Raw genomic sequence first — 26,413 nt, 5'->3', positions numbered from 1 at the left:
GTATGTATTTTCATATACCTGTTAGGAATTAAGAATTATTACCACCTTTGTCAGCATTACTAAAAAATTGAGAATATTTTTGTGGAGGCTGGGCAATAGCATAAATAAGGACTTGAAGTAGATCCTGACTCCTTCAAGACTGCAATTTTGTTAAACTTTCAGTTTTTACAGATTTCTTTTGGCTCCTGCCCTTCAAGCTGAGCCATATGGATGCATTTCTTTGTCCAAATCCTGTAGTGGGGCTCTGTGCTGACTCAGAGGTCTCCTAATATAGTGCATCTTGCATACGGAGCTGCAGTTGCTCACCCAGCACTTCAGATCATAGTTTCACTTCTGGCATTCATAGTGCTGTGAAGTTATTACATACAGGGAAAAGTGTTGCTGACTAAAGAACAGTCACGTCACGAAACAGACTTCATGAGAGTTATTCTCCCATAGTTAAACCTGAAATTATGACTGTAATTTGTTGCAGTGATAATGCAGTGACGTTGCTTGTCATATACAGGTTGTGCGTAAAATTACAGCACTGACTGCCCTTACCAGTAAACTGCAGGGTCTGCTCTAGGATGAAAGTGAGACTGCTCAGATTCAAGTCTTAAGAATCTTGTAATCTTTTTACGGAAAATCATTCTGCTACAAGGGATGACCTTTTCCATGATCTTAAAAAGAGTATTATGGATTGAATCAAACTTGGAAATTAGATTGTCTTCCTTTTTCAAACTTGTTTCTTGGCAGCAGAAGTTGTACAGTCTGTGCCCATGCTGTTTGAGAGGATAAATGATCAATCTTCTCTTCTAAGACTGGCAATTCTTCCACACCATGTGACATGGGAAATGAAAAAAGAAACAACTTCTAAATTAGTTTTATGGCATATCCATTAGGAAATTCATAGGAGCCCAGAATATTCCTCTTTTCTCTGTCATGGAAGTCTATTTTTTTCTTGGGTTCAAATCAATAAAACAGTACCACATTAGTATTTGTGTTCTTTTCATGTGTGTCTTTGGGAATCCTATTTTTGGTCTGTTTTCTTTGTTTTCTTCTGTAATTTCTCAAGCAGCTTTTGAGTCTAGAGGGTACGTTTTCCAAGCTACCTTGGCTATCTTCTTGTTGCTGTATTTTCATGTGAGCTATGCGCCTCTTATTTCTGTTCTTAAAATACTTTGGTTTCATCTGCTGTCTCAGTATCACCCTGCTATTTCTCATTATTCTTCCTCATTTTGCTGAATAGAAATGGCAATTAAAATTATTAGAAGTCCTGAATATAATATGTTTCAGCACTTAAGTGAGATTTTGTCTTTGAAACCAGTCCAATGTTGCTGAAAATGGTGGATTGACTTAACTGGTTATAGCAAGTCTTGGATCAGGAGCCTCCAATCGTATTGAAGAAAAGGTAAAAATAGCGCAGAAGACTTTCAGTCTCAGTGTCTAGGCCACTCCTTTTCTTTCCTGTCCTTTTTTCTTCTCTTTGTCACCCTTAACTTAATCTTTCTATTTGGTCTTTACGCCCCTCCCTCCTCAGATATTTGCATTCAAGATTATTTATTTGCCCTGACCTTTACCTCTTTTCTCTCCATTTTTGTTGCTTGGTGGTGTTCTGTAAAAATCCAGTGTGCCTCTCTTAGGCAGGATACAAGATGGAACCTAAAAACTTGCCTTCCCTTGGTCTAGGTATAGTTTTGCGGGATAAATGAGTTAGATTGTACAGAGAGTAATAGGAAATAGCAGGCAATGGTTGTGTTTCTCTTGATAGTGGCTAAAGGATGAAAGGGTAGAATATGAGTTTATATTTCTTGTAATGTGCTGAAATTGGAGTGAACCAAAACCTGAGGAGTTTCCGTTGTCAAGAATACCAATATACTATGAATACTGAAAATATGGGTACTGAATACTAATATCCTGAACACAGTCTGCAGGAAAAAAAAAAAAAAAAAAAAAAAAAAAAAACATGTTTTATTCTGCTTCCTTGCTGAAGTCTGTTAGCCTTGATCTGAAAAGGTGGTTCTGTCAGGTTGTACAAAGCCTTAGACTCTCTTTGCTATCAATGCATTTGACTGATGCTCTGAGGTCTGACAAAAATAACTTGTCTGTTGGGTAGGAGCTACTGCTGTCAAATTTTCCCATTCATCATGCAGCAACACTGGAATTGATGTATAATTGCCCTAGAAGTAGAAGGCTTTAAACATCTTGTTACCAGTTCCTTTAGCCTGCCAGACCACATGCTCTCTCTCTATTGATTTTTAATAAGGATGTTCAATACCGTCTACAGTTTCTATTCAATTTAAGGAGTCAAGCTTCTACTGTGTGATTGGCCATAATGACTTATTTGAATTCATTAGCATCTATCAGATGGTTAATTGAGATTTAATGACCTCAAAACGGGTAAGTATTGACAAGAATAAGCAGAAGATGATAAAGTGCCATTACTGAAGGAATTAATTCTGTCTTACTGTCATAATAAAAAGTAATCTACTGTACTTTTTTTTTACTTGTCCTCTCAATTGTTGTTAGTTAACCTTAAAGCTACAGAAAATGTAAATCTTTTAAAAGCTATTTTGATATGATGTTAATGTTCCAGTCTTAACTTGGGTGTGCATGGAGCTTCAGAGCTCTTAAATGTGCTCAATTTAACAGCTGTTGCGTACAACACTGCTCTCTTCCAGATCCTGTAGCAGTGATGTGGTAAATTAAGAATGTGATGGAAATCTTGCTACAGTATTTGCACTTTTTCTGCATCTATAGTTGAAGGAAACTGTACTGTGGTGGCACAGTCAGTTTTTGAGAAGTTCGACATATTGTTGAAATGATCTTTTATAAAATGGTGTTTTTTATTATTGCACTGAATTCCCATGTCTAACAACAGAGGGAGCCGATCGGATCCAGTGTTGTCATTTATCTCTTCCACCTTCCCTGTGAAACGTAGTAGTAAGTTTAAATGTAAACAAGCATTCCTTTATTTTTGATATCTTACAGCATGATCACAGATTTGTGGGGTAAATTTAGGTAAAATACATTTTCTTTTCTAGACTACATAATAGAAGCTTACAACCTTGCTAAATCTTTTGGTGGCTGGTAAGCGGCAAATACTTTTCAATTTCAAGTGGAAAGTATGAAGAGACACTAAAAGCTACAATTTAGTAATATACATAAAATCTCACACTAAATATTAAAATAATGATGCACAAGATTAAGACCAATATGAAGGCTCTACTCTTATTTTTCTTCATACAGGCTCACTTCACCTTGACTTCTGACTAGTACCAGTCTGTCCCTGGTAATTAATGAGACCAACCTTAATGTTTCTGCAGTTCATGCTCTTAAGTGAGGGAAGAATACCTGACCTCTATCTAGCACTCTTCATCGTCCAGTTTAATTTCTCTTCCTAGGTAGTGTGTATAACAGTTTGCACCCTTCAACAGCAGAGACGTGTAAGATGATATTCCAGTCATTTCCTGTTGTCGGTAATTTCCTTTATCCATTTGCTACTTGTTCGGGATCTTGACATCTCTCTAATTAACAGGAAGTAAAATGCTTTGGCAGCTAAACGTGCATACCAACTTCCAGAGCATGTCGTAAGTGATAAGGCATTAGAGAGCTGCAGGGCATTCAAGTAAGCAAAGTGGTAAAATATACCCAATTGTTAGTCTTATTTACCGGGTGATTGCTCGTTTTATCTGTACAACTTCAGAGATCACTCAAGCTTTGAGGTCAGGTATGGGGCTTAAGACAGAAAGCAGGCCACATGTAAAGTACATTCATCTGAACTAGATGGTACTGCCCTTTTGCTGTTCTTGAGGTTTATGGGGTAGCTGGCAGGCGTAGGTCTATAAAAGCAGTAGAGCTTGCAAGCTGCTTCATGCCAGGAATGTGTCTTTCCGACAATGCACTTAGTGCTGGAAAATATTCATCACAGCAACTAGCTGCAATACTAATTTGTCACAGCACTACTGGAGATACAACTTAAAATACAGAAGTGTAGAGCTAACACTTCAAATTCTAAAACTCTATACTTTTGTAAGTAGTGCTATTGCAAGAGAGCATTTCACATAATGAGTATGAAGTCTTTTATTTGAATGACTAAAAAAAAAAATGGTTGCAGTTACACTATGCCAGTCACACTATGACAACCTGTTGCTTTATCATAAAGCCTCTTTGTATTCAATTGTCTTGCTGTTTCCCAAATTAGCAGTAAAGGGGGCATTACTTCTCGAGACTTCACATAAATGTGTCCCTTTCCCACCATCTCCAGCATGAATTGCCTGTATCTGCTGTGTTTTATTTTCTCTGGCATGAAAACTGTACTGAATCGTGCATCTTGATGAAGATGATGCCAATTTTAAATAGTGTAGATGAAATTTAAGAAAAACGTATTTTTTGCAGTTTATTGTGAGTGCCTGACATTTGTCATTTAGTGCCTAGGAGCTATAAATGGATGAATTCCAATATCTATTTAAACTGTAAATTTTGACTACCACCTTTAGGGAATGGAAGTGATTAATTCTTGTTACCAGTTTCTTCATCTGTACAAATTCATAATTATATTTCACCCTTGAACCATCTGTGGAGCCAGTGTTGGGCTGTGCCTTTTTAAAAAGCAACTGGATAAAGTTTAGTGTTCAGAAGAGAAATATTGTAAACGTGTCTAAACTGTTTGTTTGTGTTTTCTTTTGTACTCCATGGAACTTGCTATCTCTTGGTTATAAACACGGCAGAAGGCACGTTCAGGAGAATACTTCTGTGTTGTGTTTATTCACAGCATTCTGATTTGATGTAACATGAATAATTGCATGCTTTTTTTGTTCTGATAAGTACTCAGATTTATGGTGACAAAACAGAAGAGAATGACCTTGTAGCAGTGTTTTGCAAAGATGTTTGAGAGGCCGTCAAGAGACTGTTTGCTCTGGGGACCTCCTCCCAGGCAGAAGAAGTACCAAAAGGGGATGGGTCCTCATTTCAAAATTCAGCCACTGCCTAACGGGATTTGACTAGCTGTTGGAAGCTGGAGTTCTTGGCTCTCAGGGAGTGAGAATCAGACCTCACTATTGAGTGAGGGCAATCGCGGGTGATATGAAGGGGAGAAAGAGAGAATAGACCTGAAGATGCGTTGAAAGTTGACACAAGCTCATTATTTTGTGCAAGATGGAAGAAAAGAAATGAATCAAAGAACACAAAGCAGGGAAGTGATCTGAGCAATTAATGACTGAGATGAGTGTTGAATAGATATGAGCAACACAAAATTGCATTTGTCAGGGCTGGTGAAAAGGAAGTTGCAGTCATGGAGATGCAATGAAGGGATGAATGCCAAGTTATATCTGTGCATGGATAGGAAATGTATCTCGAAGTTCTTATGCAAAAGGACTCTAATATGAGAAAGTTTAATTTAAACCTAGTTTAAATTCCCTAGTGGCAAGTATCAACCGTAGTTAAGGTAATAGATAAGACACAATATGACTATGATATTTTTTTTCTCTCCGAGAAGTCTCCATGAAGGACTTCATTAAACTGTCTTTCAAGCCGCCTGTTGTTTGGATACCATCGTTATTTAAATAAAATTGTAACACATCAATGAAAGATAGGAGCAGTCTTTCCAAAGTAAAGTTCAAAAGGGAGTATAACTTTTAAACATGATGTGGTATTTCCACCCTGAGACAATTAATTGCATTTTCAGGCCAAGTTTGTTACATTGACTTGTATTTGTTCTTTGAGTTTTAATTCAAGTTATGAAGTATTACAGAAATGCTACTCAGTCTTTGATGACAAAGTAGCTTATCCTTGATAAGCTAAGATAAGAACAATGAAAAGACGCAACCATTAAGAAAGGAAGGAGCATCCCGCTGGAACACTGGGTAGGATCAGCTTCTCTTTCATGTGTTAACTCTCTTCATATCACGTCTGCCTGGAGTCTCTTTTAATTTAACTAGTAGACGTTTTTAAACAACATGCTTTCTAATCCACTTTAGGAACATTCATCTATTTTAACAATATTTTGGAAAAGACATCTTTGAAAGGAAGCAGAAGTAAAGTCTGAGACCTGCTGGTCCTTTGTACTGTTTTAAATGCGATCCCTGGGCATACAACTATTACTATTACAGAGCGCTTTTTTAATTCAGTACCAAGACGCATTTTTTTTTTTTTTTCTGATAGCAGAATATGTTTCTTTTTCTCTAGTCTGCTAGCCTGTTTTGTGTCTTCTGATTCCCCACTATTGTAGTCAAAATTTGTTAGTTTTTATGAAGAATGCTTTATGTCCAAAGACTTCTGGGGTATCATAAAGATAACCCTCAAAACACAACAAGAAAGCAAATGTACAAGATAAATAAAACCTAGTGGAGTAGTGATAAGGCTGAGTGATGAATATGTAGTTGAAAAAGATGGGCCTTAATATCAATGAAAATCTTAATTAATAGGAGTTTGTATTATGGAACATCTCTAATGAAAATTAAAAAGTGGGCAGCTGGAGTTGAGTGACCCGAAGGACAGGAATTCCATGCTCTGAACATAATCAGCACAGTTCACTCTGCAATTAGCTTCCAAGCAGGGCGATGTGCTGATGCAAGGCAAAAGATGTGGCTCTCAGAACTTAACCTTAAAGTATCGAGCAATTATGAAGATTGGTGATGGAAGATATTGAAAAGGTTTGTATAAGCATCCAGAAGCTCTTATCCAGGCTTCAGAGTGCTCCCTCTCAGATCTTGGGTTATGGTGTGTCTCTTACAATTCATGATAAGTAGGTTGTTGCGGCACCTGGTAGCATTATAGACGTGATTGCAGGAATTTCTGGAGTTAGAGAGGAGGCTGTCTCATAGCTTAAAAGTGAAAAGTTAAATTTTAGATTTGGGACTTGCCAGAAAGTGCCTGAAATGGAAAAGGTGGAGACAAAAACATGGGAAGGGGTTTTTGGAAGAAAGAGTTATCTTAGAGGCTGGTGATAGCCAAGTGCCAGTGCTGCAGGTCCTACCTCCCACCAGTCGATGCAACCAGGTGATGCAAACACTTGAAGCACAGCACTGCTGTTTATTTCTCTCACAAAAATCATGGTAAGAACCAAACATCGACAACAATCTGCCACTCATAGGTAAAATACTAAAGTTGGCAGCATGTCTTGTTTTCATTGTCACACTTCATTCCTCTCTTCTTTGTAGGAGGAGCTCTGCCCTTGGTTTTTTTCTTGCTTTAATTTTAGTCAGGATTCAGGAAGTGGTCTTGGTGAAATAATGTATGAAGTTGTTAAAAGTGGAAAAGAACAGTTTACCTGCTGGTCCTCCAGCCTAAAGTGATAAGAAGGACAATAATTATCCATATTTATAATTCAGTAGGTTATAATTTATGTATAGTATAGAACAGACTTACTGGTCTGTGCCCCAGTATTGATCTCAGTACCAAAAAGCATACTAGTTTGGCATGTACTTTTCTCCAAGTAATTAAATTATATTAACTAAGCATAACTTGACAAAACTCATCCTGATACATCCTTTTCCCTACATATACAATAATGACAATTTGCTTATATCTTACATAAATATCAAAACTTATATCAAACCTTTCCCAGCCTTCATTTGTCCTGTATCATTCAGCCAGAAATTTGTCTGTTGTGTAATAAAAAGGTAATCAGTGTTTTCCTTCGCTGTTGTTTAGAATCTGTTTGTGGGTGTTGCTACCCTGCTGTAAGAGGAGTAGCTTATTCACAAAAGAATTGGTAAACTGTCTTGTAAAACTGTTCATTTCACAATAGAAACCCTTCCTGCTAAAGATACTCCGTAAGCACTTGTGACTGTCAGAAGTACTATAATTAGTTGTGATCTTAGTCAACAACTGAAAGCTTTGATCTTAATCCTTCATTAGTGAGGCAGCTACATACGTGGAATGCAGAAGCGATGAATGCATGCACTGAATCCCACAGTGTAGTCAGGTAATGCTCTCGTTACAAATAGCTTCCTGTCTTACATGCAGCAGCCACTGTCATTCAGGAAGGGGGCATCTGCCAACCCTTTCACTTTACATGAGCATGGTGAGTGATTGGTTTTTCTTTCACCGGAGATGCTGATGTGGATTATTTTTATACAAAACGGTAAAATACAGAATCTGGGGGAAGATGTAGTTGCTTTTTTTATTATTTATTCTGGTCTTTATTCTGATAGTAGCAACTGTTAATGAACAAATAATTTGGCTTTATTATTGAACCCATGTCTCCAGAAATGTTAGTACTTTAAAGTGTAATAAAGAAATACAATTGTTTGGGAATTGACAGGTAAAATTAGTGCAAGTATGAAGGAAATGTTACCTGATGGCCATTTCTTCCACAGCTGTCAACACGTGCTTTTTGATCAGTCTTCATGCAGTACTATAATGAGTTACATTATAAAACAGACAATGCATAGAAAATGAAACCTCCTTCAAAGAGCCCATGTGGTCAGAAACTGACTTCAAGCTGCACATGTTTAAGGAATCCTTACACGTAACTGATGTCTGACCAAATGTTCCCAATTTACTATGAGAAAACAGGCAACACATCCATAGAAATAAAACTCCCAAATGTACTGAAAAGAAAAGGGTAGGTTTTATGCCAACAGCCATAAAGACATTTTTAAATGTTTCTCCTTTATTGCAGAAGAAGGGAGGCCCAGTATTTTTGTACGTCTCGTTTGGGGCGGTGGGCTGCCAGTTATTGCTACGTTGGAGTTGCAAGGCTTTTAAACATACTGTAGATAATTGTAATTTTTAAAAAACAGATGGGGAACTTCTCACATAATCATTTGCAGGCTTTGTAAATACAGGGAGCAAAATCTTGCAGGGTTTTGTGTTTATAAGAACTAAATATTTTATGTCAGAGAAGTACTTGTGATTTCAAATTGCGTAGTGGGCTAACTGCTCATAAGAGAACTGCTCCAGAATATAAGCAGAAGATGAAACTGTATATGATCATTTCATCTTACCTTATAGTGTTTTCATAAGCATTCATGCTGAACTTCCTTTTAATTAAAATTACATCTTTTTTGGTTTTTAAGCATTTAAACATCATCCCTGTTTGCAGTTTGAGATGTGGTCAGTAGGAGCAGGTTGGTCACTGCAGCCATGGCCTACGTGTGTGACAGATCCGAGCACACACTCCAGCAGTGCTACACAGGCGCGAGGCACTGCACGGTGCTTGGTGCCTGGCTCTGGACGTGCCAGTGCATAGTGGAGAACCACATACAGCCTTTGGCCAGCGATCTCCCTCCTGTGTTTTGCAGAAGGTCGGGAGTGATTGCTTTGTCCTCCTAGCCAGTATGGCTCTTCGTTAGCATTAGCATCCTCAGCGTTAGCTTGAGGGGGCACGTTGCAGGTGGATGTGAGTGTATTTCCCGCATCCCTTCCAGCATTCCTGGATGCAGTCTGGCTCTCTCAGGCATCCAACAGCATTCCTGTAACGTGCAGTCAGTCTTTGATTCGGTTGTGCTCTCTGGGCTCCCACTAGGAAACTTGCAATTCTTATTTTCCAGTGTTGATGCAACTCCAAGCAGCCGTTGGTGAGCCTTGCTTTCCCAGAGTGCCTGCTCTTGCTCTGAAGCAGAGGAGCTTCCCCGGGGAGCTGTGGTTGTTTGCTAGGCCGCTGGTGCTCCAGGCACGCACTTGCTGATCCTATAACCAGCTTTTGGAGCGGGCTGGATTGTCAGGCATCCTTGGCACCTGGCACTGAAGTTGGGTTTTCCTGTTCTCAGCACCCGGCATTGTCACCTGTTTAGAAGCAGGCAGTAAGTGTCCCAGTGGGAAGCCAGTTTATCATCAGGAAATCTGGGCTGGAAAGGCCCAGCTGAAGTGTGTGAGACAGCAGCTTTTGGTAATCAGACCTTAAATGTACAGGTGGCTTAGCAGATCTCATTGCAAGTTCTGGTGACCTTTACCCCCCATTCAATAAATTAAAGGTTAAATTTGCATAATTTATTGGACAGTTATTTTGATCGTCACTTCTTTCCACTCACATTTGTACAGACATAAGTTTGGGCCTAGGAATTACAAAAGCTAGGGAAAGATGGAGAATGCGCTGGAACTCTCCCAGGCTCCTGCTGTGTCCTGCGGAGGCAGCCAGAGGACAGCGTAGGCAGAGGGGGATTTTCTTCACACGGCCCTAAGAAACGCTGGAACTTGCTGCCACACCACATTGTGAATGTTAAATTTCACCTAGGTTTGGGGAGAAAGAAAGAGAGAGTCATAGAAGGCAAATCCAGCAAGGTTAGGTAAACATTGCAAAAGGGTATTTACATTTGTCTCTGGTGTTCCTGAGCTTCCAGTGGGCAAATAAGGAGAGGGCCGCCTTAAACTTGCCTGGCTCGTCCCTAGGAATGTTTGGTTAACCTGCATTGGGAAACAGGACCCTGGAATCTGGTCTAGAGCTCTTAAATTTCTCCCTGTTTGAAGCAGGCTTTTACATTCATTGTGTAAATGGAATTAAAATGTGTAACACTTAACTGCAGCTTCAGAAAAAATAAAGATTAATTTGGTGCTTGAGAGATTGAAAAGGAAAGAAATTTTAAAATAATTCTGAGCATTATAGAAATGTTTTCACTCAGTCCAAGCTTTGAATGTTTTGGTTTTGGAATTTGCTTACATGGTTAGAGCCAGTCAGCTGGCAGCACTGCACCCCAGCAGAACCTCTTCTTACACTTACGCAAGACATAAATGGCCCTGTAAATTTTTACTGTCTGAAAGTTTTCATAATAAAATCCGTTTGGACATTTTGTGCAAGTGTGAACAGTAGGCTCCTAGGTCTGCCCTTCCTCGGTAATACATCCGATAGCTACAGAAGGTTACGATTTGTACATGCATGGATAGCATGTACAGAGACATGAGGGAATGTGGCAGAGGATGAGAGTTAGGGAGCCCGTACCTCACACCTTTGTGTAGTTACTTTTCCTTAGTTTGACACTTGAAACTGTGTAATAGTAATATTGCAGTTACATATCATTGAGTTATTAACATTGAGAATTTAAAGCAAAAGAAAATTTTTATGCTTTTATAATATATTAAAGAAATTGTCTGAAGCTGTAGGAGTAGCCTGAGAGTTGTATTCTATTTTCACAACTTCTGTGGCTTGTCAGGAGCTTCATTTGCTCCTGTTTGTTTGTTGCAATGCTTCAGTAATATAAAGGTTTACAAAATACAAATCTCACAACTAAATATTTATGAAAAATCTAAAAATAGTGGAAGGAGTGGCAATTTGCACTGCCTATGACTTGTCCATTAGATTTTTTGGGGTTGGTTGTAGATATTTTGGGACTAGCAAGGCCTATCCTTTGTTCCAGTGATTAACATATAAAATCCATAGTGCAATTTCCATCAGCAGCAGCCTAAACCCACTGTGCCTTTTACACAGAACATATCTCAAATGCAGCCAAGGCTTTCTGTTCATCCTTTTGTTTGTTTTGTTTTGCGTTTTTTGTTAGACATCTAATACAAAATCTGAGGAACAAGTTGGATTTTGCTTTAAGCTTTTCTTAATTTGAGGATGCATTCGTTGGGACTAATACACGGAGAGCTTGTACTTGTAACTGATGATTAAAAAAAAAAAATTTCAACCAACATAAATGTGTTTATATTTCAACTTATTTTGAGGAGAGTTGTCACAAATATATATTGGTTGTTATTGCTCAGCCTAATCTTCAGACTGAAGTTTGCTTCTGTTGAAGACTTGAGAAATGTTTGAAGGTTGCAGGCAGGGAATCCTGTGGGGTTATTTTTCTGCCTGTATCAGTCTTCCTAGTAAAACATACCACCTCTGTAAGTAAACTATTGTACATGTAGTCGTAAGATTTTAAAGAAATCCTGTGCAGCTCTGTGTACAGTATTTGTTTGTTAAAATTTTTAAATTAACTTTGCAACTTAACAGTTGAACAAACTGTGACCAGGGAAAAGAAACTAATTAGATATGAAGATTTTAGTGATAATATAGCTGGAACAAAATCAGAGGTTTTTAAATTGCTGTTACGTCTCCAGCACAGAAATGTTACACTACTTAATCTAGGAGTCGCTGGATGTTACTGCTAAAGAATTGTTCCTTGGATTACACCAAGTGCACCTCTTTCTGCTACCAGTGCATAGGTACCGCCTAGTTATCTGGCAGGAATGGCTGGTCATTCGTGCATGCTTTCTGATTGTTTCCAGCATCCACGAGGGGTTTTATTAGTCAACATTGTTACAAATAAAGTAAATATCTGTGAGGCCAAACTATCATTAAGGGAAGGATTTGAGGTATTTTATTAAAGTGCCATGGGGTCCAGAGGTGCTTTAAAATGTATTTGCATTGGCACTCGTGTGTTACAATTCAGCTTTTAAAGGATAAACTAATATACAAAGCATGCCGTTTGCAAAGGGCTTTCTGCTGGTCTATGTACTTCAGTCATTGCCAAGCTTTTTTTTCCTTCTAATTCTTTCCTTTGGCAGTGGTTTCTAACCTGTTTGAATAATACTGCTCTGCCTGCTCATGCTGAAGAGTTTCTTCTGGATTATAACATGGGGGGGGGGGGGGCAACATATATATGTTTATTTATTTATTTGTATACTTATATGTATTTGCTGCATGTAATATACTCCTCTGAGGCTACGTGAGTGATTTTATTCTGATGAAAATTAGAACAGATGTTTCTTGCCTGGTTCAATGAAATTTTATCTGTACTAAAGTAGAAATTCTGCTTTTCTTTTTCCTCCTTTCCCTCTCTCAAAACTTTACCTCAGTCCCTACTACAGCTGCTAGCACTCCTGATGCTGTTGACAAATACTTGGAGACACCCGGGGATGAAAATGAACATGCCCATTTCCAGAAAGCCAAGGAGAGACTTGAAGCCAAGCATCGTGAAAGAATGTCTCAGGTAAGGGGAGATTTCTTTATCATAGAATCGTAGATTTGTCCCTAAACATTGCAGGGATCTTTGTCTCTCAAGTTGTAAGATGCTCGACGACCTTCATTTCCATGTTTCCTAAAGCTTGTGCTGGTTGCCCTGCCCATGTGCAATGCTGCATTTACTGCCTTTCTGACTCCATCTAAGAATTCAGCTGGAGCTGGCAAGGTCATCTGTTTGTGCTTGGATCACAGCTGTGGCCCTAGGTTGCTACAGCTATTTATGCTGGTAGGAAAAAAAAAAAAAAAAAAAAAAAAAGTCTGTTAAAAATTGCTCTCATCTTTGTTGAAGAATGTCTGGTGTGTGATATTATTCTTATATTTACATAAAGAACTTTACCAGTGTTATTCATCCTTCCTTTGCAGAGGCTAAGGTAGATTGCTTGTAATCAGCTTCATTTTCCAGGTGTACGCATACGTGGCCATGCCCTGGTGTAACATAAGGTTGCATATATTCATCTAATGCTCTTGAGCCTCAAGGTAACATAAAATGCATCTAAAGCCAAGGCAAAGAGGAGAAATTAGTGCTTCTGAACTCAACCAGTCCAGCTGAATCAACTCTTTTTTTTTCCTTAAACCCAAGAGCTTTGTGTAGCATGAAACTATATGCTGTTTTTAATTGAACACTAAGCAGAGCTATCTGCTCTTTCAGAAACAGGTTATATAACAGAAACACCAATAAAAATTGTGAAAGTTCTGCTCTAATAACAGCAATGAAAAAATATAAAAGGTTTAAAGGAGAGCCTGTGATGCATATTTTTTTAGGATGGAACAACCGAGAAATTAATGTAGTATAATTCAGATGCACTGTGTATACTGTTTAGATATTTAAATAATTATTTTTTCCTTGTAACTTTATTCCCCTGTAGCATTTTCAATGTTACCATGTATTACTGACACATTAACCTTTAGCTTTTCGCTATAATGTTTGAGTAAACCTGAGATTAGACAGATTAAGTCCCTCTCTAATAGAACTGTAGCTACATCTTGCACTTCTCTAGTAAATAGGCCAGGGCATCTTACATGAAGCAGTCACTGGTTGAAACCACATACAGTAAACATGGCAGCTTTTCCTGGAATAGTCCTCAAATTCTCCTCTCATTGTCTCTAAAATTCAATATGCAGTGTAAAGGTTGAGCTGAGTAATTATGCGCAATATTTCTGTAAAAACTGCAGGTTTTTTTATTTGCTACAAAGCTGAAAGGTTTGTGCAGAACTAATGAAATGCATAGGCACCCAGAAACAGCATACAGGGAGAAATATACAGCACCAGTGCTTCAGGCTAAGAAAGTTAACTGGAAAAGCTACTGAACTGTAGCCTCAGAAAACTTCTGGGTAAATGCTCTGCATGCTCTGCCATGTTCATTTGGGGGAACTCGATAAATGAAGGCTGTGGTTCAAGGGTTTGACTGAAGATCACACTGGCACTGCCACGTGCTCTGCCCTCGTTAGGATGTTCCCAGCCATCCTTCCTGTCAGCACTAATGAGCGTACAGCTGTGGGGTGAGGCAGGTCAGCTCTCTCAGCTCACTGCCTTGTCACTCTTACCAAAAAAATAACAAAACCACAAAAAAACACAACTCTGGGCAGTTCAGCAAGCTAAATCAGATCTGAGAAATCACAACAGGTACCTCAAGAAAGAAAGAAAGAGAATCAAACTGATCTTTAATATGCCTATGCTGATGATTAAATCACAGCTTAAAGTACATTAAAGTACTTGTCTTGAAGTATGCAGAACACCTGCAGAGCTTTTAAGAAGAGATGTAACTTCAGTTTTTAAAAATCAGGTTTCCCTTCTATGAGTAATGTCTTGTATAGCACTGAGCTAACCTCTCCCACCTAATGTTTCAAATGTTTTAAAAATAAAAGATCTTATGGGCAGGTAGAAAAAGCAGTTAGTTTGCCATTCCATGTCCGGTGTCTCATGTGAACTGCGGTATCTCTGGGTCCTATACCACTGGCCTGCTTTTTGGCAATTTGTTTAAAAATTGCTTTTTACATTATCTTTAAAATCAGGAATTTTCTAATAAGTTTGAAGCTGTTACTTGTTACATCTAAAGGAATGCCAAATAAATTAAACAACTTACCCTTTGTGTCCTAACTAGTGAGAGTCACTAGTTATGCCCTCCAGCTGCACTGAGCATATTTATTCATTTTTGGCTTAGTAGCTCAAAGTCTGGTTCTTTCAAAGCTGAAAAATGGGGGTAATAAAGGAGCAGAAATGCCCTTTTTTCTTTTATTAAAAGAGAGCAAATGATCATGTCTTAGCGGATGATCAGTTTTTATGAAAATGATCAAGTCTTTCATTAATCTTGATAAATGACATAATCAGAAGTAAATCAGTTATTAACTAAATACAGATATTTATTTAATAAATGAGCTGGTTTAAAAACACTACTGATTTAATGCACACTTTATTTTGTAACAGTTAATTATGAAAAAATATGCTTTCTAGCTCACATATAAGGCTTAATCATCTAAGGAGTAGGAAAGTGTAGCATTTAAAAATAATTTGAGATTAAATATTTTAATTGAAGCATGTCATCATGGCAAATGTAGATTTTCTGTGTATTCTCTTCTTGAGTTTTCCCATTGTTCAGCATGAAATTATCACAAGTCTTGTTTCTTTTCCCCTTGCATAAAAATACACAGGCAGAGAAGAGACCCTGCTTCTGTGCATAGTCACGTTGGTTCATCGTTCACAGCTCCTCAGACTGTCTCACTAGGGTTGTCTATGCTCTTCTTGTACAATGACCTGATGCACTTCTACCTCACACAGTTTTAATCCCTTCTGCTCTTAAGTGTGCATGCCTTCAGACTTCAGACGTGAAGGTTTTTCTGCCTTTACATCTGCACGGCATCTGGAGGAACAAGTCTTACAGTCTTTCCAAGCCAGTGCTGTAAAAAGAGCATTACCTTACCATACAGTTTTAACTTTTCCTAAGTAATGCTGCTCTAAACAACAGCAAAACTGTGTTCCCATGCAAACAGGCTAGCCATTCATGTGCAACCTTTACATGTTTGCTATTCTGTTATGTAACAGGGAGAAAATATGCTAAATTATCTCAGGCTGCCCTAGTTGTTTCCTGTTTTGGTACAATTCCCCTTTCTCTCTTTCCAGTTTGTTAACTTTTGTACAATTCCCTCACTTAAATACTTGCTACTAAATAGCCTGGAGAAACCAAATACTGAACCTTACTCAAAAAAGCAGTATATTTATACATTTTTTCCTTAAAACATCTTGAGATGTCCTGGTGTCTTATATTTATTTTTCCTATGGCTGTTGACAATGTTTTGGGTATCATACTGTGCACAGTACTTACGACAGGAACTTAATGATACCTTGTCTCCCAGAATAGTCATGTTTCTTGGAAGTTCGTTTCCAAGGCAAGTATCTGAAAATACTGCAGTCCTCAAACAGCTTGAACTTGCAAGTGAGAGCTGGTGTTGTGTTCAAGATTTTTAGATTATTTCTGTGATGAGAGCATGGTTTTAAAAATGAAACACAGAATTCATCTAAAACAAAGTGTTTGATCCTGTTTGTCATCAAACAATGTGCATTAAAATGCATGGTCTGTGTCTAGGCTCCTGGGAGAGGAAGATTAGTCCTATAAGCAACTCAGAAGATAATTTCCATGTATTGAATACAGTTAATCAGGATTTTCTTACTTTCCATTTCTCCCCTCATAACCTGTATGCAATACAATGTCCACACATTTCAAAACATTATAGGAAGAAGTCTCCCTTAGTAACTGCGAGAGGAGGAGGAGGTTTCTTACATAGTATAAAGCATCCCTCCTTTCTCACACCAAGGGTGATTATGCATCAGTTCATAATTTGGAGGGGTGCCAGAGGGATATCAAAGCTCCTTTCTTTCTTGTAATCATCAGGTAGGGTCACATCAACAAACCCATTGTAGCTGATAGTGTTCATCTGTAAGCAGACGTGGGTAACAAGAGTTGGCTGGCTCCTTCACCACCACTTTGGATCATTGTATACTGCTTGTTACAGCATCCTTGAGAAGTCTGCTGGTTTGTTAGTACCAACAGTACCATATTCCCTGGATCTCACTGTCTCTGTTACTGCATGAGGGCTCTTTCCTTCTCTAAAGCTGTCGGCTTAGTAGGAGTTACCCTCCCCCCAGTTACATTCAGGGTTCTTTGAAGAGATTTAATGATGTTATTACCAGAAAAAAAGGTCAAGACTTAAGTGTGAAAAACCCCTTGACGAAAGTAGTCATCATATTGTGATGACTTTGATATTCTATCTATACTGGTCTTCAGTCAAACACCTCTGCTAGTGTGATTGGTGTAACCCAGATGTCTAAGTTCTTTCCTTGCAGATATGCTTCTGTGCACCAGTGTAAGAAAATGGGAATAAATTCTGCTGGTTTCAGCCTAATGAGATATTTGTACTTAGCATTGCTCTTAATAATGAATGACACTTTCCTTCTTCCTTTTTCTCTCTTGCTGTCCCCTACAGCCCAATTTCAAAAGGAGTCTGCAAGGCAGTAAGTCCTGAGTTCTGAAGAAATTTGACTTTGAAACAACTTGCTTCTTAAATCTCAACCAGAACTTGTCATTTTCCTGGCATGAAGCAGCCAAGCCTTGAAAAGCCATAAATCTGCATGGCTTTGATAGGTCTGTGCTTTCAGTAAAGGAGAATAGGCTTATAACTGCACACTGGACAAGATCGGCCTTTCTCTGCACAAACATATCTGGAAAATTAATTTTATTTGTTTCCTTTCTGCTTGTTGGTTTCCCACAGAGTACTGTCATAACATTTGTTATCACTCATAATTCTGTAAAGGTCTGGCCTTCAGTGAGAGCCCAACTTTTCTTTTGGTGGTAGGAACTGCCCATATGTAGCTGTAGGACAACTACGTCTCCAGTTAGAGCACACCCACATGCTCTTACCCCACCCACGCCCCTTTCAACCATTGAAGTCTTCCCAACTGCAAAACAACAACACTAAAGCAGAGTTTCTGCAATCTTTACTATTAATATTGTTTCTGAAAACAGCCATGTCTGTTTTCAGAAAAACTCTGGTTTGTTTTTTTTTCCTTCTTTTTTTCTTCACGAGCCATTCGCTCTCATACTTGAGCTGGACTCTGAATCCCTTAGTTTACATTCCTCCCACCTACCTGTGTAGCCTTTCAGTTTGTCATCCCACCTTCAATACTTTAAAAGTTTTGAAGAAGTAAAATAGGCAGAGAGACCTGATCTAGTCAAAGGTCTCTTTTTTCCTGTTACCCACAATACTCATTTTCATCGTATGGATTAGCAGAGTGTCTTTGCCTTTAAATTTTTCAAGATGAGTTTGGGGATAAAATTGCAAGGAGCTGTTGTTCTGAAAACCCACTGACTGCTCATTCATAGTGAAAAAGAGTATTAAGCAGATGTCAGAGATGTGATTTGAAGGCATAAAAGGAGGGGCGGGAGAAGAGAATCATAAACTTGCCAATCTAGGTCAATGCTCAAGCTTTAACATGTATCACTGTAGTTTAGCACTTGAATGAATGCCATGGTTTGTGGGTCTGCTGTAATGCTCACACCCTGGCACTATTGACATTCCAGTTCTCTAGCAAGATGCTGCCTGTGTCTGTGAGCTACATTTTCTAGGCCACCTTAATCATATGGCCTAAGTGCACAATTAAGAGATGAATACCTAATGTGCACTTAATATAGAGTGGCACTCTGAACACTAGTAAGTTGTTTGGTTTTTTTTCGAGAATACATCATGGTGTACTAAATTACATTGTCATTTCATGATCTTTAGTACCACTTTGTTGGAGAAGCAGTACAGTCTTCTGTGCACTAAGAAAGTAACAGTGGTGCTTCAACCTATAAATGGAGTGCACAGCACAGCACATCCTCTTTTTGTAAGCTGCTTACTACAACTCTTTGCAGATGAATTTTCATGTCTCCTTGTAAATTTTGGTTTCACACCTCATGAGAGCTTAGGTTCAATTTACACATTGGTATGTATTTATCTGATTAAAAGATTGCATAAATTGAAGAGGTATTTTTTGGCTGTATTATAATTCTTAGAAATCACAATCTTAACTTCATTCATCTTTTTTTTTTCTGGGAACTGTAAGCTGAAACTTAAGTCCTAAGTGATTTCAGGCCTTTGTACTTAGAGCAACTGCTGTCTAACCATGCTGCTGCGGAAGCCCAGAGGTAGACAAAACAATTTCTTACATAAAAGTTTTGAGAATCACATTTGCTTATCCAAATCTCTCTCCACTTATTTGAGCCATTATTGAGGCCAGAATTTCCTACTGAAAAATAATTGCACTGGTAGTATGTTGGTCTGTTTTTACTATGACTGCTTTATTGCTGTCTTGAAATAAATTCCCAAGGTTTGAGTCAAAAAACAAGCTGAAAACTTGACAATAAGATCTCACATATGGAGCCAATATTGAGTGTCGTTGTCTGTATGCTGATTATTTGTTAGGGTCTACAACCAAATAGGTCTGAGAGGGGATTACATTTCAGGAAACGGGACTTGTAAAAGCCTCCTTTGAACCTTGAGGTTTTGTAAAATGGCACAAGCACCACCGGTGCACTCCAGTGTGTCCAGGAAAGAACCAGATTAATGATGTCCAGCACGCTGGAAAACTAGGGAGCCTGAGGCAGGAGCTGAGTGGTTGAGGCTCAGCTAGCAGACGTGAGACACAGCAGATATACTTTGCCTTTGGTATTTATCCCGGTGAAATTTCAGTTGTACGTAGGAGCTCTGAGCTTTTCTTAAATCTGCTTTAGAAAGGTTATGTTTGAGAATTTCTGTTATAAATGGTATGAAAGTGTGGTTTTGGGTGAGAAAGAAGAGGAAATGTGCGTTTTGAGGAATTGCTTATAGGTTTCTTCTGTTTTCTGACATTGTGCTAGTCTTACAAATAAACAAGTCGTATATTTGTGTGCACTGCATTTGGCGACAGCAATTACTCCATAAAAAGTATTATCTGAGGAGTATGTGTGAGGAGTATGTGCCAGTTAAGAAGTGAGGAAAGTCCACAAGTAAGACCATGAGAAGGTTTCAGATGTATGAATGGCTAATTAAGAGTAACTCATTTCCTGATAATGCTGCCCTCTGTTATGCAGGATGTGGCCTCGTATATTGCTGAAAGGAACAATGCTGAAAGTTCTTCTAGATTATCTTTTCTGTCTGTGTTGTACTTGAGACAAAAGTATATTCAACTCTCGAAATGTTTGGCACCTACTGTTGAACGGACTAGCACAAATTGCATGTATTTCCTGATCTGTCCCACTCAAAGGCCAGTGATATAGTCCAAATAAATCTAAAAAAAATGTGTGATTCCTCCCACCTCCCCCCCACCCAAAAAAGTCATTTAAGATGAGTAGAAATTTGCTTCTTTTGACCAAGGACATACACTGAGATGGAAATATTTTCCTTTTTGTCTGAGATGAAGAGGGGTTGGTGTGTTCACTGTAGAGACTTCCACTTCCTTTGCTTGAGGGTTGGTTGACTGCTGTGTTGCTTCACCATGAAGTTTTATAAGATCTTGGTACAATGTTCAGACACAGTGGTTCAGTTTTTGTTTAATTTAATAACAGGATTCTGCCTTTGTTAAATGTTGTAACTGCTTTTTTTATAGAGATAAAAGGAGGGGAGGAATATAAAAAGATGATTGTCTGAGCTACAGTGCTTGGCTGTTTCTGGGCCCTGAGACAAGAGTGGAAAATTTGAAAGTCACGCTCCGTGTTTTGTTTGTTAGGTCATGAGGGAATGGGAAGAAGCAGAACGCCAAGCAAAGAACTTGCCAAAGGCTGACAAGAAGGCTGTTATCCAGGTAAAGGAGAATGCTACTGCAACCTTGCAGCTGGGGCTGCAGTTGAAATACAATGGGTGTGAGTGGTGGTATAATTTTAAAACATAATTATATGGGAATTTAATGTTATTTTATGCTCTTGCTGTTGCTATCTTTGTTTCCAGCTGTTAGAGGCTGCTGGGTGTCTCTGTATTTAGCGGCCAGTCTCTGGAACAGAAGTGCAGAACTAGTGAGTTGATGACTAGTGTGTATGTAGAGAAAGAGAGTTTGACTTGAGTTTCGATTTGCCATCAGTGAGAACTGAAAACTCAGTTCCTGTGAGTCCTCAAAATTTAGAGTGTGATAAACTAATAAGCTGCAGGACCTAATCTCAAAGCAGAGATGAAAAAAGTGATTTAAGGAAGGAATCACCATCAGTTTTATCTGAAAGAAAAATTCAGCCAGAAATTCTTTTATCCAAATAATTCAAATTTTCTGACAAGCCAGACATTCCTTGAAACCCACTGTGGCTGTGTTAGGTATTATTCAGTACTTCTAGGAGGAATTCAGTGCAAAATTCTAAAAAGGTAATGCTGAGAACCAGACTGCATTGCATATTAAATCCCACAGCATTGCTCTCTGTATATTTTGCCCAGTGAAACTTTACCTTTATTGGAATGAGTTTGAGCTCATTTTTTCTTCCTGATGGCCAATTTGTAAGCAATTATAGTGATTCTATATGGCTTGATTTTTTATTTTTTTTTCCACCAGGTAGTTTTGTTTGTAAAGTCACTTTGGTACGTGGAAAGCCTTCATGATTGCAGGGGGCAAGTGCTTGCCAAACTTCACCTTTTTCTAGACTGAATTCCGTAGTGTTGAACAGAGGAGTCAAATGAAGGATTCACTGGTGGTTGTGCTGAACATGTAAGGAATATTTGATTAATAAAGTGTGGCCAGGTGTTCAGGAAGAGAGGACATCAGCAGTTCCTGCTGAAATCAATAAACAGTGCATTCAGTACAGAGATTCTGAAAGGCGAGGTGGACTGTCATGGGGAAGAGTATTGGTGATTTGCAGACAAAGGTTTTCACATCTGCTCTTGTCCGCTGATATCTTCACTGTTCCTGTTGTGATGGATGTTTTTTTCAGCATTTTCAGGAGAAAGTGGAATCACTGGAACAAGAAGCAGCAAATGAAAGACAACAACTGGTGGAGACTCACATGGCACGGGTGGAAGCCATGCTGAATGACCGTCGCCGCATTGCTCTGGAGAACTATATCACAGCCCTGCAGACTGTCCCACCCAGAGTAAGTGCAATATCACAAGCCCCATTGGCTGTGTCACAGTCAGTTTAGTCATCCTGGGGAAGAAGAATGTATACCAGGTACAGTCCAGCTATGAAGCAATGAGTGTGCACCATACAAGATCTACTGCTATCTATCAGTCAATTTCAAAGTTAAATGTTTAGATTTCGTGTGTATATAAATACAGGCACAGGCACACACCCCATCCATCCATCCATATGTGCATGCATAAAGATACGTAGGCAAAGAACACTGAAGTGATCTGGTTGCCTGAAATTGTAGCCATTCACAGATTCTGCTAAAGGATGATGATGCAGACACTCCAAGCGGTACACAGTAGGACATTTCATTATGTTAAGAGGGAGTTTAAGGATGAGGGTGCTTGTGTTCTTCTGGTTTGTGTGTTGAAATGTCTGGTGAAGGATCTAGTGAGGATTGTTGTGTGGTGTGAAGACACCACACTGGCAACTCAGAGTTGTCCATGTTAGATGTGATGGCTATTTGTGGTGTAAACATTAAATCCAGAATGAGGATTTTGATGGCATTTTTAAAGATTTCATATCTGTGTTGTTTATATTGAACCCAAAAACAGCTAGTTTATGACCTCTGAAAAAAAGAAAATTTACGTGAACACTGTGGGGAAAACAGTCAAATGTTTTATATACCTCTCATTTCTTGAACACTTCGTAGATGGAAAAAACATTATGTCACTAAAAGACTTTTGGGTCAGCAGTGTAAGATGTACCAGTTGAATCCTGAATTTGGCCTCGCAGGGAATTACATGAATCTGATTACAATAGTAAAATTGCATATTTTAAGCAAATTTCCTTCTGTAGAGAAACCAGCTTGTTCAGTGAGCATGGGAAAATGATCATCATCATAATTCTTTATCAACAAACTTCTACACATCATGCTGCAGAACCCTTGTTTTTACTGCATGCCAAGTAAAAGAATAATCTTTTGTTGTCCGCCTGTCACATAGAATCTTCAGAGTAGCTGTATGAAGATTTAATCTTTATTTTGCAACAGAGCAATTTGTTGAAAATAAGACAAGTCAGTATTAATGTGGTAGAGGATGTTTGGTTTGACTGCAAGATGCTGTGTGTTATAACCTCTGACTGTTGTGAGGGTAGTGAAGGCTTGAACTCCAGTGTCTCACTGGCAGACACATTTGTAAGGTATGGACTGGTGTGCAGCTTCCTTTAGCAAACCAGATTCTGCGGCTCAGAACTGAAAGTGAGATGTGGTGAGTGCACAGAAGGGCTGCAGGTTGCTTTTGCTCTTTCGCTGTGTGGCTTTGAGTAGTTCACCACAGATACAATTTCATATTTGTCTTTTGCCAATCAGCTCTTGCAGTAAAGTTGAGCCTTGTACAAATGTAACTTTGTCTGAAAAGTATCCCAGAAAAATTATTTGATTTGAAGTAGTGCGTTGATCAGGCTGTCAGCTTGGTTCTACAGCTATCTGAGGCTGTAGAAAGTAAAGATGAGGACCACACATAACAGCAGAATGGTCTCCTGGGCAGTCAAAATGTGCAACTTCACTCCTAGCACACGAGAACTTGACTTTTCATGTTTGTGGAATGCAGATGACATCTCCTGCAAAAAAAAATAGGGTGAACTGTAGTTGCAGAACTTTAAGGGGCAAAAATGTTAACACCGCCTTTGGGACCAGAAAAATCTGCATTTTATGTTTGGGTTGCATGTAGTCCGATTCCAGGACATTTAAATTAATAATATAATAACTCTTGAAATAGGAAAGCATTGGGCCTGAAAGATGGTGTCAATGAACACTGTTTAATATGTAACTCCATCAGAAATAAGTTTTGAAGACACTATTAAAGACTGGGATACATCCTATATATTCTTGCCGCTTCAAAAACCGATCACCCTGAAATGTGCAGGCAGCAAACAAGAAGGTAACGTCATATCAAAGTGCTACCTATAAAGGGGCTTATCGCAATTAAGTTGAAACTATTGAGGGATAACAGAAACTCTTAGACTTTTAAGAGTCCCTTTGCCTGTTTTGTTAAAGGTACTGTCCTTGCCCAGCTCTATTTTGTTGCATTCTCTGTAGTTACTGACAGTTCAGATGTGCTTCTGAACTGCCAGTCAGATATGTGCCAAAACACAAGAAAAACTGATCTTTAATTCAGCAGGAGGATTCATCCGGTTTTGTTGTGAAGCAGAGGGTGAAACCTGAGCAGTGATTAATTATAGCTGAATGGCCTAATGAATGAGTCCAGTCTGGTAACCGCTTTGCAGGATAAGTTAAGGTGCCAGAAATTTCAATATATGCTAAATCCAAACTCTGGCTGCCTAGCCAAAGAGAAAATGGAATTAATGGGAAATTCAACTCTGATACCCCAGCTATATTTTTCTCTGGCAGAGAAATGGTTCCCTAGAAAGCTAAAAGGACATTTGATGCAGTTGTGTGGTCTTTGGGAGAGTAAGTCATAACTCTACTGACGACTTGCTAAGTAATTTTAAAAAAGGAGAAATTTTCTAAGTTAGGCAAAAATACTTTTAAGAACCCCTTTCCACCGTGTGTTTCAAATTATGTGCTTTGCTATGAATATGTTTACCACAAAAGTAGATCCTGAATCATAGACTCACAGAATGGTTTGGGTTGGAAGGGCCCTTAAAGACCATCTAATCCCAACCCCCTGCCATGGGCAGGGACACCTCCCACCAGACCTGGTTGCCCAAAGCCCCATCCAGCCTGGCCTTGAACACCTCCAGGGATGGGGCATCCACAACTTCTCTGGGCGACCTGTTCGAGTGCCTCACCACCCTCTGAGTAAAGAATTTCTTCCTAATGTCTAATCTAAATCTACCCTCTTTTAGTTTAAAGCCATTACCCCTTGTCCTATCACTACACCCCCTGACACAGAGTCCCTCCCCAGCTTTCCTGCAGGCCCCCTTTAGGTACTGGAAGGAGACTGTAAGGTCTCCCCAGAGCCTTCTCTTCTCCAGGCTGAACAACCCCAGCTCCCTCTGTCTTTCTTCACAGGAGAGGTGCTCCAGCCCATGTATCACCCTCATGACCCTCCTCTGGACTCGTTCTAATATGTCAGTGTCCTTTTTGTGCTGGGGGCCCCAGAGCTGAAGGCAGCACTCCAGGTGGGGTCTCATAAGAGCAGAGTAGAGGGGGTCAATCACCTCCCTCACCGGGCTGGCCACGCTGCTTTTGATGCAGCCCAGGATGCGGTTGGCTTTCTGGGCTGTAAGCACACATTGCTGGCTCATTTCAAGCTTTTCATCCACCAGCACCCCCAAGTCCTTCTGCACAGGGCTGCTCTGCAGAGCAGGTTTTGGGATTTTCCTGTCAAGTAGGCAAGCAAGGTATTTCTGTTGTGCCAGGGAATATGCTCGACTGCGTGTGCTTCACACTGTCCTCTACCTGTACTGCAGTCGGGGTAGGTGTTTTCAGTGCCATTCTGCCTAAAACTACAAAATGTCTGGGAATCCTTTATGAACAGCTTCAGTACTGGGCCAAAAAATCTAACTGCAGGATTTTTTCAGATGCTGTACAGATCATTGTCCAATGCCAGTGTCACAGGAGTTCATTGGGATACCAGTCTGAGCAGCAAGGTAGCCAGGGAGTATACAGAAATGAAATTACGTAGCTTCAAGGTCTATTAGAACATAATTTTGAGAGAAACCAAATATTTGTACTGTTGTGTTTTCAAAAGCACTGCCATGCAAGCTGCCCAGAAACTTAAATTTGATCCTCATTCTTGATTCCTGAGGCAGCTTAGCTGTGCTGCTATACTTTGTTGCCTTTGAAAATGGGGTGCAGCTGTTCAGTATCCAGTATCAAAATACCGCATTGTTTCATTCTGCTTGATGCTTTTACTATAGAAAAGGCGGATTAGTGGCAGTTGGAACTAATATGCTTCTAGTTTTTAAAACAGTTGGAGATTTTCCCCTTCATTTTGCAAGTTAAATAGAGGAATTCAAACGAATCAGTCTCTGCAAGCAACTTGGTTCTGTAATTTGCTTATATTTCCTTTTTCACATGCATGTCAAATTTACTTGGATTTATGTCTCCCAGTTAAATCTTCGTTGGTAACAGAGGCCTATTCTCTGTGCAAAGTCAGGGGGGAGATGTGGAGGAGACATGCAAAAAGAAATGCAGTTCACAGTGGTGAAATAAAGGGTTTCAGAGCAAGGAAGCATACAGGAAATCTTTGAAAGGTAATTAATTAACCTCCTTACATTGTGCATCGAGTAAAGTGAGCATATAATAATTAAAGCCAGTTTCTTCTACTCCAGAATTATTTTACCAAGATGTAAATTACTGTTGAACAGAACAGGGTAATTAAGATCAACCCTAGAATGTACATTAATCCATTTGAATTTATTTGCTGTATTTTTTTTTGTTGCCCTTGCAATCCTTCAGGGTACCGTTTGTGCCTTGAGAGCAGTGTCTGTTCATGTGGGGAGAGCTTAGTGTGGGCTGAAAC

General features: G+C 39.2%; 1 protein-coding gene across 4 annotated transcripts in view; it reads left to right on the top strand.

Moving 5' to 3' along the window:
• The window catches only part of APP (amyloid beta precursor protein), a 211,232-nt gene that overhangs the window by 129,330 nt on the left and 55,489 nt on the right, over positions 1-26,413 (top strand). For all 4 annotated transcript variants that reach the window (XM_035315530.1, XM_035315532.1, XM_035315531.1 and 1 more), the window contains 3 exons: positions 12,706-12,839; positions 20,610-20,684; positions 21,790-21,948. In XM_035315530.1, the coding sequence (XP_035171421.1) occupies positions 12,706-12,839; positions 20,610-20,684; positions 21,790-21,948 (368 nt within the window). The remainder of the gene's footprint in view (positions 1-12,705; positions 12,840-20,609; positions 20,685-21,789; positions 21,949-26,413) is intronic.

The sequence above is a fragment of the Oxyura jamaicensis genome, chromosome 1 (genome assembly GCF_011077185.1).
Source record: "Oxyura jamaicensis isolate SHBP4307 breed ruddy duck chromosome 1, BPBGC_Ojam_1.0, whole genome shotgun sequence".
Classification (NCBI taxonomy): Eukaryota; Metazoa; Chordata; class Aves; order Anseriformes; family Anatidae; genus Oxyura; species Oxyura jamaicensis.
Note: the sequence above shows the minus strand (reverse complement) of the source record. Positions and strands in the feature narration are given on the sequence as shown.